The 17,953-nt window shown below is 37.4% G+C and overlaps 1 protein-coding gene across 1 annotated transcript in view; it reads left to right on the top strand.

The window, feature by feature from the left end:
- LOC105220775 (ecdysone-induced protein 78C) overlaps positions 1–17,953 on the top strand; it is a 53,586-nt gene that overhangs the window by 34,408 nt on the left and 1,225 nt on the right. Inside the window, exons 2-3 of the mRNA XM_054229819.1 lie at positions 16,733–17,286; positions 17,644–17,919. Of these exons, the coding sequence (XP_054085794.1) occupies positions 16,733–17,286; positions 17,644–17,919 (830 nt within the window). The remainder of the gene's footprint in view (positions 1–16,732; positions 17,287–17,643; positions 17,920–17,953) is intronic.

Here is a 17,953-nt window from a genome sequence, read left to right on the forward strand (position 1 = left end):
ACTTCATAACTAAAACACTATCGAAAAAGAAGAGAAATTGAAGTAGAAATAGTGGCTTCTTAAATAAAACAAAAACCAAATAAAATAGAGTGGAGTGGAGTAGAGTAGAATGGTCGCACAATCAATTGGGAACACTAGGTCAATGTCCATAGGCGGTTGATAACGACAAGCCGTCACGAAATCTGCGCTGCCTGCCGCCATACAAGAGACTCACTTGGGACCAAACTGGTCTTGCGAGTATGCCGGCTCACCGCATACCGGGTCGGTCTGTCATTTAATTATTGTGAACGTTCCACTTTTACATTTTTACAACGCCAACCAGTAGTCATCATTCACACTTTTTTAGGGCATTGAGTGATTTTTGTGTCTCGCATCCGTTTGGGGTCTCTTCAAGTAGTTTTGGCTGAGAGTAATAGTGTTATAATGACTGCAAGTGGTAGCAGGATTTAGCAGACAATTTTTTGTTGTTTTTCAGCTTTTACCAAATTTAATTTATGTTGGTGAAGGATGTTGGTGATTAATAATTGGTGGATAGTGAGGTATTGAGGTCATGATTTGAGTGTGTAGATGCATCTTCTTAAAACAAGTCGTCGAATAATTTAGCTATACAATTTAAAAATCTGTCAGAATTAAGGGATTTTTTATTTAAACAATTCTTCTTTCATTTATACGTTCGATGCGGTTGGTATTCAGCGCAGTATAGCTAAAGCGCCTAAAGATATGCTAAGAAAAATATTATCTTCGCTTTAATTGTGGTTTGATTCGATATTTCGCAAAACTTCTATGCTTTTTTCGGTCATTTAAAGAGTATTTTAGTTATAATCATTACTGTAGTGTCAGTTTAACGTGGTCTTGAATAGTTTTCATGCTTTAATAGTTGAAGATATTTCCTAGAATATATTAAAACTATTGAGCTAAAGGAAAAAATACTACAATTCCGAATTTCTCGAGTTAAAAATTTTTCATTCTTTAAGGGGTTAGGGGTAGTCAGAATTTTCAAAAAGTAATTTTTTATTGCATTTTCGTTAAGTGTAATACCTTAAAAATATTCTCTGAAAATTTGAAGTTGATCCGATAATAACTTTTCGAGTAATTCGACAAATAACAAAGATCGCTCGGGATATCCAATACGCTAGTGTGAAACTTTAAATGCTTTTTTCTCACAACTATGTTTTTTGAACTGGTGACAACTGTAACTCGAAAACCGCTCGACACGGTTTTAATGAAATTTCTACAGCTTTTAGAATGCATAATAAAATCATGCCTAAACCAAAGATTTTTTTCAAAAATTTCGATTTTTTAATACCGATACTAACTGTTGATTTTTTTCCCGAAAATCTAGAAAAAAAATTCCTGGTTTTTTTAATTTTTGAAAAAAATGTTTCAGGCCCAGTATGAATCTCCAAGGCCTTATGATTGTCACCGCAAGGACCTGTTTTTTGAAACTGGGTAAACACTGAGAGCAATAACTTTAGAAATTATAATTTTTTTTTTTTAAATTTACTCGTGACTTTAAGTCAAAACATTGCCATATTATAACTTTTGTAAAATAAAATGATTTAATAGCAAAAAAAAATACTGAAATTTCTCATTTTTCGGGTCTCTGACTACCCCTAACCCCTTAAAACCAATAAACTGCTTTCAATATCTCCGCATTCTTCGCCTGATTACTACAAATTCACATTTTCATTTACCAACAAAACTACTTGCCACTTCATCTCCAGCCAATTTATAGCACACACACAACAACAACAACAATCGAAAGCGGAAAATCTGCTTACGAAAATAGCGGAAATAAGTTGAGAGAGCAGCTGTTTGTGAACATTTTTCGAATTTTTTCTTTCATTTCCATTTCAGAAAAGCACAAATTTGCACACGCACACACCTAAAAAATAAACATACAAGGCAAGCGTATGCAACTCACTTCCGCAAAGTGTTACAACAGTTCATACATACATATGTACACATATACATATATATATACATACTCATATATGTATGTATGTATATAAAAATGTTTGTTGTTGCTAGATACTATATTATTTATGCATTCACCGCCACTCGCTGTTATCGCTGCTTCGCTGTGTGCTCAATATTTATGCCACATAGTTTGTTGTTGTTGTTGTTGTTGTTATTTTTGTCGCATTTTCTTTTATCATTTCTGTGCCGGCATTTAGTGAAAATTGTAACGCCACCGCCGGCAACAGCGCAGCACAGCGCAGCTTAACTACTCACTTAGCTCACTCTCGCCAACTTGCCACCGTAGAACAAGTGAAAGCCCACACCCCCTCTGCATCAAACATCCACCAACTCATGCTTCTTCTGAGCCGCCACAAAACTTACGAATATTTTCCAACAACAAATTTTCTTCGCCTACTTTACGTGTTGGCATTGTTTGTTTGTTTTTTTGTTGCTGTTGTTGGCCGGTTGGTGGCAATAGTTTCGCTGCATTGTAAAAAGTTGCTGGAAATATGTTGCTGCCACAACGCTATATACATACATGCAAGCAGAAAATTAGTAAGCACGTAGTAGCCATCATTTGTTTGTTGTTGTTGTTGTTGTATGTTTGTCGGTGTCTGAATTTGGTGTTGGCCCACAAACGCGCCAATGAAATGGGCACAAGTGAAAGAGATGTGATGATGCTGTGCGGCGGTGGCGGCATCAATGCGTTGCATGCTAACTTTTTCGCAAGCAAACATTTGCTCCAGTCTGTGTGTGTTGATGTGCGAGTGAGTGTGTGTTGCAATTACAAGTTGTTTATCTTTGGCGGGTCGCAGCGTCTGCATAAAGCACCTATAATATGTTTTATGTGTATCTTAGCACGAGTTCCAGTTTTTACTTTAGCTTAGTTTTTGCATCGCTTTTTCCTTCTTTCTTTCTCTTTCTTTTTGCTTTTAACATAACCATTTTTGTCGGTCGGTCAGTGGTCACTTTCTGTCACGGATGTGGCATGAATTTTAAGTGATTCATGATGCGTTTCTGCTGTGTTTGTTGGGTTTTTGTGTTTAAAGATAATATTTGAGTGGAAAATGGTGAATTTAAGTAAACATACATTTTTATTTGTTACCGACTCCAATTTCTTTTAAAAAGCCCATAATAAAATAATTAAAAACAAGTAAGGAAGGGTTTGGGTGAAACCGCACATTTTACAGTCTCGCAATTTATTAATTTAATTTTATTAATATAACAAACAATTTGACTCACATATTGGTCATATATATGGTATAAAGTCCATTGAAAGTTTCAAACCCTTAATATTATGTATAAGGGAGCTAGGGGAAGTTATGACCCGATTTTAAACATTCTTGGCACGGAGACATATTATTAGAAGAAAAATACTCCCTCTAAATCTCTTCAAAATACCTGAGAGACTTACTTATATTTTCGGTAAAAAATTGAGTCGAAGCTCTGAGGTCCTCATATTAAGTATATGGGGTCTTCAGAACTTATAGTCCGATTTCGCCGATTTTTAGAAGGGTGATGCCACTCTATAAATGTAGTATTTGTGCAAAGTTCTGTTCCGATATCTGCACTGGTGCTTACTTTATATATATTTCGGAGATATATAGAGGATGGGATCATGTGTAGAAGTTCACGCAAGTGAGGAAAGTTTTTGATTGTCACTCACTTGGGAGTGGCCAGAAACGATTCTTTTCCACATGGTTCAAGCAGCTCACGACTTCCGGTTTTAGACCAAGTATCCTCTGGGTAGCCAACAGACATCCGTTTGAAGGCGAGCTAAAGTGAGAAGGCGAAGCCCGCTTATGCGGTTGTGCGTAGGGTTTGGGACCCACCACATAAAAACACCCCCCAATGAAAAATCTACGAAAGCCTCGGATGAGACACCCCCCTTTTGATGACGACCCCTGCAAACGTTTTAAGGATAATGATATAAGGGCATGCACCTGGAATGTCCGGACCCTTAATTGGGAAGGTGCCTCTGCCCAGCTGGTTGATGTCCTCATACGACTTAAGGCTGACATCACCGCCATCCAAGAAGTGCGATGGACGGGACAAGGACGGAAGAAGGTGGGTCCTTGTGACATCTACTACAGCGGCCATATAAAGGAGCGCAAATTTGGTGTTGGATTTGTGGTGGGAGAGAGACTCCGTCGCAGAGTCCTGGCATTCACCCCGGTGGATGAACGTCTAGCCACAATCCGCATCAAAGCGAGGTTCTTCAACATATCGCTGATTTGCGCCCACGCCCCAACGGAAGAGAAGGACGATGTGACCAAAGATGCTTTCTATGAGCGCCTAGAACGCACCTATGAGCGCTGCCCCCGCCACGATGTAAAAGTCGTGCTTGGTGATTTTAACGCCAGGGTGGGTAAAGAAGGTGTCTTTGGCACAACAGTCGGAAAATTCAGCCTCCATGACGAAACATCGCCAAACGGCCTGAGGCTGATCGACTTCGCTGGGGCCCGAAATATGGTCGTCTGTAGTACAAGATTCCAGCGTAAGAAAATACATCAAGCTACTTGGCTGTCTCCTGATCGAAACACGCGGAACCAAATCGATCACGTTGTGATAGACGGAAGACATGTCTCCTGTGTTTTAGACGTGCGTACGCTCCGAGGACCAAATATAGACTCGGACCATTATCTGGTCGCAGCGAAGATACGCACCCGCCTCTGTGCAGCAAAGAATGCCCGTCAACAAACACAAGGAAGGTTCGACGTCGAAAAGCTGCAATCGCAACAGACAGCCACGAAATACTCTACTCGACTTGCACTCCTGCTCTCTGAGAGCACTCATCAGCATCTCGGTATAAGGGAACTGTGGAACGGCATCTCAAACTCACTGCGTACCGCTGCAGCCGAAACAATTGGTTTTCGGCAACGACAAAAAACAAGCTGGTACGATGAGGAGTGCCGTCTCGCAGCGGAGAGAAAACAGACTGCCTACCTCGCAACATTGCAAACGACCACAACACGTGCGGGATGGGATAGATACCGAGAGCTGAAGAGGGAAGCGAGACGCATTTGCAGACAAAAAAAGAAAGAGGCCGAAATGCGTGAGTACGAAGAGCTTGAGAAGCTGGCAGACAGAGGGAATGCTCGAAAATTTTATGAAAAAATGAAGCGACTTAACGAAGGTTTCAAGACCGGAGCATCCTCATGTAGAGACCAAGGTGGTAATCTGGTAACCGATGTCCAGGGCATACTGGGATTATGGAGGGAACACTTCTCCGACCTGCTGAATGGCAGTGAGAGTACAACACCAGGAGATGGCGAACCCGATCCCCCAATCGATGACGATGGAACAGATGTTCCATTACCCGACCATGAAGAAATTCGAATAGCAATTACCCGCTTGAAGAACAACAAAGCAGCGGGGGCCGATAGATTACCGGCAGAACTATTCAAATACGGCGGCGAAGAACTGATAAGGTGCATGCATCAGCTTCTTTGCAGAATATGGTCGGAAGAAAGCATGCCTGACGATTGGAATCTCAGTGTGCTCTGCCCAATCCATAAAAAGGGAGATCCCACAATCTGCGCCAATTACCGTGGGATCAGCCTCCTAAATATCGCATACAAGGTTCTATCGAGCGTATTGTGTGAAAGACTAAAGCCCACCGTCAACAAACTGATTGGACCTTATCAGTGTGGCTTTAGACCTGGAAAATCGACAACTGACCAGATATTCACCATGCGCCAAATCTTGGAAAAGACCCGAGAAAAGAGGATCGACACACACCACCTTTTTGTCGATTTTAAAGCTGCTTTCGACAGCACGAAAAGGAGCTGCCTTTACGCCGCGATGTCTGAATTTGGTATCCCCGCAAAACTAATACGGCTGTGTAAATTGACGTTGAGCAACACCAAAAGCTCCGTCATGATTGGGAAGGACCTCTCCGAGCCGTTCGATACCAAACGAGGTTTCAGACAAGGTGACTCACTATCGTGCGACTTCTTTAACCTGATGCTGGAAAAAATTATAAGAGCTGCAGAGCTAAACCGAGAAGGTACAATCTTCTACAAGAGTGTACAGCTCCTGGCGTACGCCGATGATATTGATATCATCGGAAGCAACAACCGCGCCGTTTGTTCTGCTTTTTCCCGCATGGATAAGGAGGCGAAGCGAATGGGTCTGGAGGTGAATGAGGACAAGACGAAATATCTCCTGTCATCAAACAAACAGTCGGCGCATTCGCGTCTTGGCTCCCACGTCACTGTTGACAGTCATAACTTCGAGGTCGTAGATAATTTCGTATACCTGGGAACCAGCATCAACAACACGAACAATGTCAGCCTCGAAATCCAGCGCAGAATAACTCTTGCCAACAGGTGCTACTTTGGACTGAGTAGGCAATTGAACAGTAAAGTCCTCTCTCGACGAACCAAAATCAAGCTCTACAAGTCGCTTATCATTCCCGTCCTGCTTTACGGTGCAGAAGCTTGGACGATGTCAACATCAGATGAGACGACACTAGGAGTTTTCGAGAGGAAAATTTTGCGCAAGATTTATGGTCCTCAGAACATTGGCAACGGCGAATACCGCAGACGATGGAACGATGAGCTGTACGAGTTATACGACGACATTGACATAGTTCAGCGAATAAAAAGACAGCGGCTACGCTGGCTAGGTCATGTTGTCCGAATGGACGAAAACACTCCAGCCCTGAAAGTGTTCGATGCAGTACCCGCCGGAGGAAGCCGAGGAAGGGGAAGGCCTCCACTCCGTTGGAGGGACCAGGTGGAGAGCGACCTGGTTACACTTGGGATCTCCAACTGGCGCCGAACTGCGAAGGAGAGAGACAGGTGGCGCACTATCGTCGATTCGGCTATAACCGGCTAAACGGTTGCAACGCCAATCACATACATACATACATGGTTTTTGACCCATAAGTGGACGGAACCACGGCCATTTAAAATTTTGTATACCATTTTGAGTGCAGCTCTTCTGTACCATCTTTATAAAGAAATTTAAGGTTTCTGGTTTTTTTTCTTACTGAATCAAAGGATTTTTACACGTTTTCAACATAACATTTTTTTGGGAGGTGGGCGTGGTTTTAATCAGATTTCCTCCATTTTTGGACTGTATAAGGAAGTGCCGGAAGAAAACGACTCCTCCGTTGATATAGCTTTAATAGTTTACGTGATATGTACAAAAAACTTGGTAGGGGCGGGGTCACGCGCACTTTTCCGAAAAAATTACATCCACATATACCCCTTCCCAGAACGATCCTTTGTACCAAATTTCATAGCTTAACTTATGACTTAGTTATAGCTCTTTATAGGTTTTGGTTATTGCCATTTTGTGGGCGTGGCAGTGGTCCGATTTTGCCCATTTTCGAAAGCAACCTTCCTATGGTGCCAAGAAACAAGTGTGTCAAGTTTCATCAAGATATCTAAATTTTTACTCAAGTTACAGCTTGCACGGACGGTCAGACGGACGGACGGACAGACAGACATCCGGATTTCATCTTTGTTCGTCACCCTGATGACTTTGGTATATATAACCCTATGCGTGAGAGAATAAAAATATTAAAATCTGATATAACACGTTCATGTGGTCCAAATATTTCTGCCACCAAATTAGAGTCAAACGTTTTCATATTTTTGCTAAATTTTAATAAATTGAGGCATTTTCTTACAAAATATGCTCTGTCTTTCTTAATTGTATGCCACGCTGTGGAACCCACTTCTAAGTTACGTTGATAAATTCGGCCAATGCACAATTTGCGTGCGCAAACCGTGAAGTTGCAAATTTGTGGCATGCAACGCTACGCAATGCTATGCCCACTACAACGCTTGTATGCAGCACATAAATTTTCAAGCATAACAACAAAAGCAATAACAACAACAAAAAAGGTGGCAACTCATGCATATCATTGCAAGTGACTGAATAAGATGGTGAAACAAATGAGAATGTGGTAAAAATAAAAAAATTTTATAAAAAATAAAAAAAGAAAAGAAAATCAAAAATAAAAAACGGAAATGTGAAAAATTTATATAAAAAAATATTACAAAAAACTCAAGAGTCTCGACAAATTGCTGCAGTCTAAATACTAGCGCAATTTCTTTCAAATGTGCAGCGTTGAAAAATTCATGCAAAACAAAGTCCTTCGCCACATTGCAATACGATGCGGTCAGGCTAATGAACTCATCATTCACTCTTCATTTTCGCATTTGCAACTCAAAGTCGCCGCACACAACACAGATACGCACACTTACATATAGACATGTAGCAATACGCTTGGATATCTCAGTTGGCCTGCACATATATCTGACCACTTAATAGCCAATGACTGACAATCTGTTGCCGTTGCGTATTGCGCTGTTGGCGGCTGCAAATGATCCGCCGGCTGGCTGACTGTCTCATTTGACTCGCTAGCTGTTCGTTCTTCTTATCATCGCAGTGTGGTCTCTGCAATATTGTTGTGCTAGAATGCCTAGAAATCCTCTTACGAGTCAAGCAAACCACCAAAAAAAAAAAAACTGTTGACGTGCATGAGTGCCTCGGCTGACCGCATGCTGATAGTCGCACAAACACCACACACACACATACTTACTGGGGAATTAGTGGTGCGCAGACACGCAAAAAAATATATCGCCACTTTTTATCTATTTAGTCTTTCATTAGTTTCGATTCTATTTTTCCCCCTCAAACTTACTTTTACTATATTTTCTACATGCCGTTTGTTGTTGTTGTTGCTATTGCTGGCGTTGGATTTGTCTTTATTTGTGCTGTCAGCATGCCAAATGGCACAGCAGCGAGGAATTGACAGCTTAGCAAATGTGACACTTAATCATTTTGTCAACAGAAAAGTAGGAGTTGGCAGCAGATGTAGCTGAAAAGGGAACTATTTTATGTGAAAATATATATATTCTCGCACATATAATTAAATATTTTAAATTTAATTAATGACAGAAATTTAAATTATTTATTTATTCTTTATTTGAATAAGTAATTTATGAAGATAGTTTGAGAAATAAATTTAATTTTTTTTCTGCTAAAATATTTTAAATTTTGCTGCTCATTTCAAATATCTCTTAGTTAAAGTAACTTTTTTGGAAACAAATATTTTGAACGGCTTAAAATAATACTAAAGTGTTTTCTAAAATTGTGGCATTTTATCTACATATATAAATGGCCATAAATTGAGAAAATTATTTGATTATACATTATATGTGGTGCGTTCAAAAAATAACGGAAATTGAAAAATTTAAATTTTCACATTAATGTAGAAGAATAAATATTTTTATCTTACAACTAACAAGCTTCGTACTACATTTGGGTTCTATACTTTTCTAGTCGAGATTAACATTTCCAAAAGATGCTGTGTCTAAACCTTAATTAGGTATGGTATAGGATAGGTACATATGTAAAATAATATATTTACGATCGCTATAATAAGTCTTTGGGGTATTTGAGGTTTTCTAGATCTCTTTCGGAATAAGTATTCCTGGAATCATGAGTTTTTAAAGATCATCAGCTTTTCGAAACACTCTTCCAGCCTTTTCACACAGGAGCTAATTGATCAATTAACCGGTCTCTGCTCGATTAAAACGCTGAGTAAGATCGATTTATCATACAAAATAAAAACCTACATTTATTTATTTTTAATTGAATTTTAATCGACTGGAAAATGCAGTGCAACTCTGCGACAAAGACGTACGATATACGTTCTTTATCTGCGATTGGCTGAATTTTTTGATAAAAGCTACGGTAGATGTCGCTGTTAAAAATAGCAATCAGCTGAAGAAACTTACCAACTTCTTATGAAAAGCAAAAACAAAAATGTATAAGAATGGCTTGTTAATAAAAATTTTAATTGAACAATTAATTTGGCTGTGCAATTAATTTACTAAATTAAGGTTGTTCGAAAGGCATATAACATTCAAACATCTAGCGATATATAAGTTACATCTGGTCACTAAAAAGCTTTGCGATTCATCGAACAACTGACGCCTCCATATTGTAAATAGCTCGACTAACATCATTTAAGTCTACAGTGAATTCGAAAAAGCACCAAATAACTTCTTCATTGTGTTTCCTAGTACTAAAAGTATTAAATTTCATAACTATAAGAACATTCCTTTAATGGACATAATAAAAAAGAAATTATGCAAATATTTGGTTTTTACAAAGAATCCATATTTTTATATATTTTTTTTTAAATTATTCTAATATTCACTATATAAAACACACATACATATTTAAAACAAAAACGTGGAATTTTGGGTTAAAAAAAAAAATAATTATATTAAATGTGATTTTTTTCTCATAAAAAAATATTTGAAAAAAAAAGTTTGCCTTAAAAATATTTAAAATATTTTTTTTTTTTGTAAAAAACACGAAAGCAATTATTTGCCGCTTGCCAAGCGTGAAAATAAGTTGACAGCAATAAAATTGCGTATTTCGCACAAATTGGCATGCGGCCTGGCGCACACTTTTACTTTCGAAAGCGGAAGACAGCCACATAGTTTGGCATTTAAGTGGGGAATTTGGCTGAAATTACTTACGGAGAAAAAAATGTGTGAAGAAAAAACTAAAATTTTAATGATTTTATGATTTTTAAAAATATTTTGAAAAATTTTTTTCTGGTAATTGGCAATTATAAAATTAAATAAAAAAAATGTAATAAATATACAAAATTAATAAATACAATAATATATAAAAAATTTCTTCTTTCTCATACCAAAAAATTTGGTTGTTGTGTGTTGTAAAAACTTTTCGGAAAAAAAGTGTCAGGAAAAAACAAAATTTTTATTTTTTTTTATATTTTTAAATAATTGTTTTTAATTACACTTTTTTATATTTATTAAATTTTATTTTATTTTTATTGTTTTTATATAATTTTTTTTTATTGTAAATAATTTTTTTTTTATTTTTGTTAAATTTAGTTTTTAATTTTTTTAATGTTTTTATGTAATTTTTTTTATTATAAATATTTTTTTTTTACTTTTTATTATATTTATACTCTCGCAACAAAAGTTGCTAAGAAAGTATTATAGTTTTGTTCACATAACGGTTGTTTGTAAGTCATAAAACTGAACGAGTTAGATATAGGGATATATAGTTATATCAAAATGATCAGGGTGACGAGACGAGTCAAAATCCGAATGTCTGTCTGTCCGTCCGTCCGTGCAACGGATAACTTGAGTAAAATTGAGATATCTTGATGGAACTTGGAACACATGTTCCTTGGGACCGTGAGAGAGTTGCTTTCGAAAATGGGCAAAATCGGACCACTGCCACGCCCACAAAATGGCGAAAACCGAAAACCCATAAAGTGTCATAACTAAGCCATAAATAAAGTTAAAAAAGTAAAATTTGAAACAAAGGATAGTACTAGGAAAAGGCATATTTCGATGTAATTTTTTTGGGAAAGTGGGCGTGGCCCCACCCCCAAATCGGTTATTTGTCTATATCTCGCAATAAACCTATATAAACCATCGGTTCTCTTACGTACCACACCACACACCATGAAATTAGTAGAAATCGGATAATAACCACGCCCACCTCCCATACAAAGGTTAGGTTGAAAATTACTAAAAGTGAGTTTACTCAGTAACAAAAAACGCCAGAAACACTAAATTTCACATGAGAAATGGCAGATGGTAGCTGCACTCATATTTTTTTACAAAATTGAAAATGGGCGTGGCATCGCCCACTTATGAGTCAAAAACCATATCTCAGGAACTACTCGACCGATTTCAATGAAACTTGGTTTGTAATAGTTTCCTTACATCCCAATGATATGTTGTGAAAATAGGCCAAATCGCTTCACAACCACACCTACTTCCTATATACCAGAACTTTGAAGACGATCTGAATCGTTTACTTTACAATATATAAAGTAAGTACTAGTGAAGATATCGGTGCAGAACTTTGCACAAATACTATGTTAATAGTGTGGCAGCCCCATTCTAAAAATCGGCAAAATCGGACCATAGGTTTTCAAGGCCCCACATATCGAACATGAGGACCTCGGTGCTTCTAACCTAACATTATGGTTTCCAACTTTCAATGGACTTTACACAATATATATGACGAATATGTGGGTGGAATTATGTATTATATAATATAAATAAAGTTAAATAAATAAATTGCGAGAGTATAAAATGATCGGTTACACCCGAACTTAGCCCTTCCTTACTTGTTTTGGTAATTTATGTGACATGCAGTAACATTAAAACCACAAGCCCTTTATAATTTCAGTAATTGAAAGCCACTTCTAGTGTCAAATGAAAAATTCAATTCAAGTAATATAGCAAATTAAATGAAATTGTGTTTTTTACGCCACTAAATTAATGAAATTTGAGCGCATTACAAATGTAATGCGGTTAATTGATTACTCATACGCCTAGTCGCACACTACAGTCGGCGAACTTTGATAAAGAAATCGATAGAAACACGCGCTAGCGCTAAGAGAGACAGTCATTAATGAGCATAAAATTTTATGTTATAAATAAATGCGGTTAATAGCCAATATAAGCGACTAAAATATATACACAAACATACATATATACATACAAATACTATATTAAGCTGGCAGCACTCATATACATACATACAAATAAGCTGACACATAAACGCATTAGCTTAGCATGTTACAGTCTTTGTTTTTATGTCTTTTTTTAACAAACTATTTATGTTTGTAGGTATGTCTGTATAGCCACCCAATCGCTTTGGCTTGTGCCTGCTCACTCACTCACTCATTCACTCGGCATATCAACAAAGTGTATTGAACTATGAGAAATTTAATTGTTAACAAATAAAAGTGTCGTTGACAACCCACAAAAACATGAAAGCAACAGGCTGAAAGATAGAATATACACAACAACAAAAACAACAACAACAACTATTGCTACTACAAACAACAGCAGTAAACAAGAAGCAACAACTATGTGCCACTAGATATTTATAGTTTATAGAGACAAACAGTCATACATACATATGTATGAGTAAAAGCAAAAACAACAACAAAACACAAAAAGAAAGACAATAAGCAACTAATATTTGACAGTCAAAATCCACTTGACGCGTACAAAGAGCAATTTCTGTGCGATTTATCAACATCTTCCAAAGCACAAAAAAACATAAATATTGTTGTTGCTATTGTTGTTGTTGTACATGCTTATGTAGCATAAAAAAGCGCTGAATGAAATGCTCTTGACTCATGACAACTGAAGTGTTATAACAGCTACAATAAATCTTTGGAAATATATATACTCTACATACATATATACTATCTATATATATATATATATAATATACCGTTATATGCACATATATAAAATATAATTCCTTAAATTCGCACTTATGTTGGGCCTTTAAGCTACTTTGATAAATGCCTCCGAGTGGGTGTTGGTTCAACACACACACGAACACCCATACTCATTTAGGTTATTGCGAATATTAATAAAAAATAATGAGTGTACAAGTGTTGGATATTAAAAAAAAAAATCGGCACACATAATGTTTGCCAATAATTTATTGTTGTGTCAAAAAAATTAGTAGTGTCTCGTGCGTAAGCCACTACAAGTGCGTATGTGTGTGTTTGTTTTAGTGAATGCTCTGGTATTTCAATTTAATTTTCTTTATTAGTTGTTCCCAATTCGGACACCCTACCGTTAGTTTTGCATATTTTTATACCCTGAACAGGGTATATAAAGTTTGTCACGAAGTTTGTAACACCCAGAAGGAAGCGTCGGAGGCCCTATAAAGTATATATATACATGATAAGTATGTTGAATTGAGTCGATTCAGGCATGTCCGTCTGTATATATACGAACTAGTCCTTCAGTTTTTAAGATATCGTTTTAAAATTTTGCAGATGTTATTTTCAAGAAGCTGCTCATTTATCGGACCACTATATCATATAGCTGCCATACAAACTGAACGATCGGAATCAAGGGCTTGTATGGAAAACTTCCGCATTTTACTACATATCTTCACGAAATTTGGTGTGAGTTATTGCTCATAGAAATAATTTAATCTCCGAAAAAATTGTTCAGATCGGTTCACTATAGCATATAGCTGCCATACAAACTGAACGATCGGAATCAAGGGCTTGTATGGTAAACTTCCGCATTTTACTACATATCTTCACGAAATTTGGTGTGAGTTATTGCGCATAGAAATAATTTAATCTCCGAAAAAATTGTTCAGATCGGTTCACTATAGCATATAGCTGCCATACAAACCGAACGATCGGAATCAAAGGCTTGTATGGAAAATTTTCACATTTGACGTGGAATCTTCACGAAATTTGACATGAATTACTGCTTAAATTAATAATATAATCTCCGAAGAAATTATTCAGATCGGTTAACTATATAACCTTAATGTTTCTAGCAAACAACCCGGCTAAAAAGAATTAGTAAAATGTTTTCTTTTTTTTTACTTACTTTTTCTTACGTCTTTAGATTTGCTTAAACACATAGTTACTCAAAGAAATGCACCTCTGAAGGGTATATTAGTTTCGGTACAGCCGAAGTTAACGTTTTTTCTTGTTTTGCAAAAAATTTACTCTTTCATAAGATTTTTTTGTAAGACAAATGCTTCTTGGATAGGCCTTGAACAATATGAATCACTTTATATTAACCGTCTGCGATTCGCCATTACTCTACTCACTACATGAGAGCACAGCTAGCTTAACAAAAATCGTACATGTTAAAGACAATAAGAAAATTATCGGGTTGAATTTGGTAGAAGAGATTATGTAGATACCGCATTAAAGTGACAAAATCGCTTTATTCAGTCTTAACAAGTTTTGTTTTACTGAATTTAGAATGGTATAGTTTGCTCGATACGCTACTCTCTGATATTTTTATCAACATTTCTCATGTCCATTGACATTATATTTTTAGATTATGTTAGTTCTATCAGCAATAAATATTGTTTCCAGAAGTATTAGGTCTACAACTTTGCTTCCGCCGTTTTCCAATAGATGTCTCTAGGGTCAAGCACTGGTCGATTAAATCGATTTTTTTTTATATCGATCGATCTTGGACATTTGTGTCACAATTAACCCAACAGAATATTTGTAGAGATCTGTTTGCATCCCAAACTCATTCTCAACTGAAAATGTCACTTTTTGAGCGGAATTCTGGACATTTGCGGAAAATTTTGCTTTTCTTTTTTAATTCCAAGAAAAGTGCGGCTGAGGCTCATCGATATTTGTTACCGTTTTTATAAAAAAAACTTAAATTTACAAAAAACAAAACAGCGGAAGCAAAGTTGTAGACCAATATAATTTTAGTATTTTCACTAGCGAGTGGTCTTCAATGAGGCAATATTTGGAGTTGGTTCTATTTTACAGCTATTACTTGATTTATACTCAGTTGGTCTGCCATTTGACAATGAACCCTACTTACTTCGGAACAACGTTTATTGCTGACATATGACTCCAATTGCTGCGAAAAGTAGTCGAAAATCGGGCCTCCCGGCTGCAATTTATTCGAAAATCATTTTTAAAACATAATGACAAACCCATTCATCCGTTTATTTCTTCTTGAAAACCACATGTCTAAAAAATACTATTTATAATCTTCGATTCTAACGAATTCGATAGGTAGGTAAAGTGGATGTCAGACTCAACAAGACTCAACGATATGTCGGCGAGAAAACCATGTCCGATTGTTGCGATTCTTTTTCTGTACAACGCTTTGCATTCACATAGAAGATGAGATGTACAACGGTCTCTTCGTCTTCATTTTCTTGACTGCTCCAAGCAATGACTTGCTTGGTAACCCCAGTCTGTTGGCGTGTCTTCCTATCAGAGAGTTCTTCCTCCTACTAGAGTTCTTATGTCCGTACTTTTAAATTTCAATAACCGGCGTGTACGGCATTTATTCCCATCAGCCCTCGTTTGACTGCTAGTTGAGCAAATCATACATTCATTCCACCAGGATTCAGCCCAATCTGATTGAAATCCACATCGAATTCGATAACCTTCTATGAATTCATCGATAAGTGAAGAGTACTCATAAAAAATGGGATGGTATGTATAATGTTTGTTAAGGGATTGTAATTATCCAAATTCTAGGCAAATCTTACCACCCCAACTCTCCACCCGATTTTCGAACGTATCGTCAATTATTGTATAGAAGCTAAGTAACATTGACGAATATAATAGGAATAATAACTGTCTCTGATAATTATTTCACAGTTCTGTAATTCTAATAAATCCACACTTCAAGGTTGGGTAATCTGGAGTAAACCGCTAATAAACAAACAGATGTAATTATAATGAGAAAATCATATATGCATTCATTAGAAGTGAAATATAAAATAATTTACTAATTCAATGAAGCAAAACGTCAGCGTCTCGAAAAAGAGCACGAGGTTAATTCTGATTCAAAAAAAAATTACATAATTAGAAAATCATCTGAGATTTCACTATGCGTCTTCACATTTATAGTTACAATTGAAATTGAAATATAATTTATTTTAAGTGAATAACAGACGACGAACATTTTGAACGCAGAAAATGTTTGAATCTGATGCTGATGTCTACGTTTTGTAGGTTCCTCCCTTCTTTTGTTCATCACCCCAAATAATGAGTTCTGATAGAACCAGAAGTGATTTTGTTGGTAAAGAATGTAGACTTCAAAAAGGGTCCAGTTGTTGTTGTGGGACCGATGTTTTGTATTAAATTAATATTTGAGAACCAACAACTAAGTTTACTAAGAACCCTTATATATTTATAACTAAATATTTAATTTTTGAATTAAAAATCTAATTTTCCTCGTCTTTTCCCTTCTCTTTCCAGCTGTACGTTATGGTCGCGTACCGAAACGTTCACGTGAGCTAAATGGCACACCTTCGTCCACGGATGATCCGAACGTTATTGTGCGTGTGAATACACCGAATACACCGCAAACGCCACAAATGTGTTCAGTCGCCTCGTCACCCTCCGAATTGGGCTGTACGGGCCAAAGTAGTGTCGCCAACACAGCAAACACACCGGGACCGGGCGGCGTTGGTGGCATGGGAGTGGGCGTCAATATGAGCGTCAGTGTAGGTGCCGGCGGTGCTGGCGGTATGATGGGACAGTGCGGCAATGTCAGCGTCAACGGTATGAATGTGGTTGGTAACGGTGGCAGTGGTGGTGTCGGCGTCGGTGTCGGCGGCGTCGTTAATGTTGGCATCACAAATGTCGATAATAACGGTTGTGGTGTGGTCGATATGCAAGGGACGACCGCCGAACTGACCGTTTACGATGTGATTATGTGCGTCTCGCAGGCGCATCGCATGCACTGCTCATACACGGAGGAGCAGACACGCGAGCTGATGCGGCGACCGGTGGCGGTGCCGCAGAATGGAGTAAGTACATGCTATGTAGGTAAACGTTCTTGTTGTGCTTTATTTATGTATATGTTATGCAAATCCCGTGTCCAGCTAAATTGTTGACAAACCTCCACTAACATCAACTCACTTCCATTGACGCATTACAAATTACATTCATCATCATCACCATCATCCGTGGTTGTCATGTAGCGGAACCATTGACCCATAAAAGCGGCCTAACAGCCATTACAGCCTACATAACCATAAACCAATTTTAATGTGTTTACTTCCACCCAACCGCTTTGACCTAAATTCCCGAAATTATGCACAAACCATTCAACACTCATGGCTGTTCACTAATTATTTGTTGTTTTTCTTGTTTTCATTTTCTAGATTGCCACTTCAGTATCGGAGACAATGGAATTTCAGAAAATTTGGCTGTGGCAACTATATGCGGGGCGTGTCACGCCTGGCGTGCAACGTATCGTCGAGTTCGCGAAACGTGTACCCGGTTTTTGTGATTTCACACAAGACGATCAGCTGATACTCATCAAATTGGGCTTCTTCGAGGTGTGGCTCAGCCATGTGGCACGTATGATCAATGATGCAACGTTGACATTCGATGATGGCACTTATCTGACACGACAACAACTCGAAATTCTCTATGATGTAAGTCATTTCAAATACGTTACTTTACTCAGTT

This window comes from Zeugodacus cucurbitae, chromosome 4 (assembly GCF_028554725.1).
Source record: "Zeugodacus cucurbitae isolate PBARC_wt_2022May chromosome 4, idZeuCucr1.2, whole genome shotgun sequence".
NCBI classification, from domain to species: domain Eukaryota; kingdom Metazoa; phylum Arthropoda; class Insecta; order Diptera; family Tephritidae; genus Zeugodacus; species Zeugodacus cucurbitae.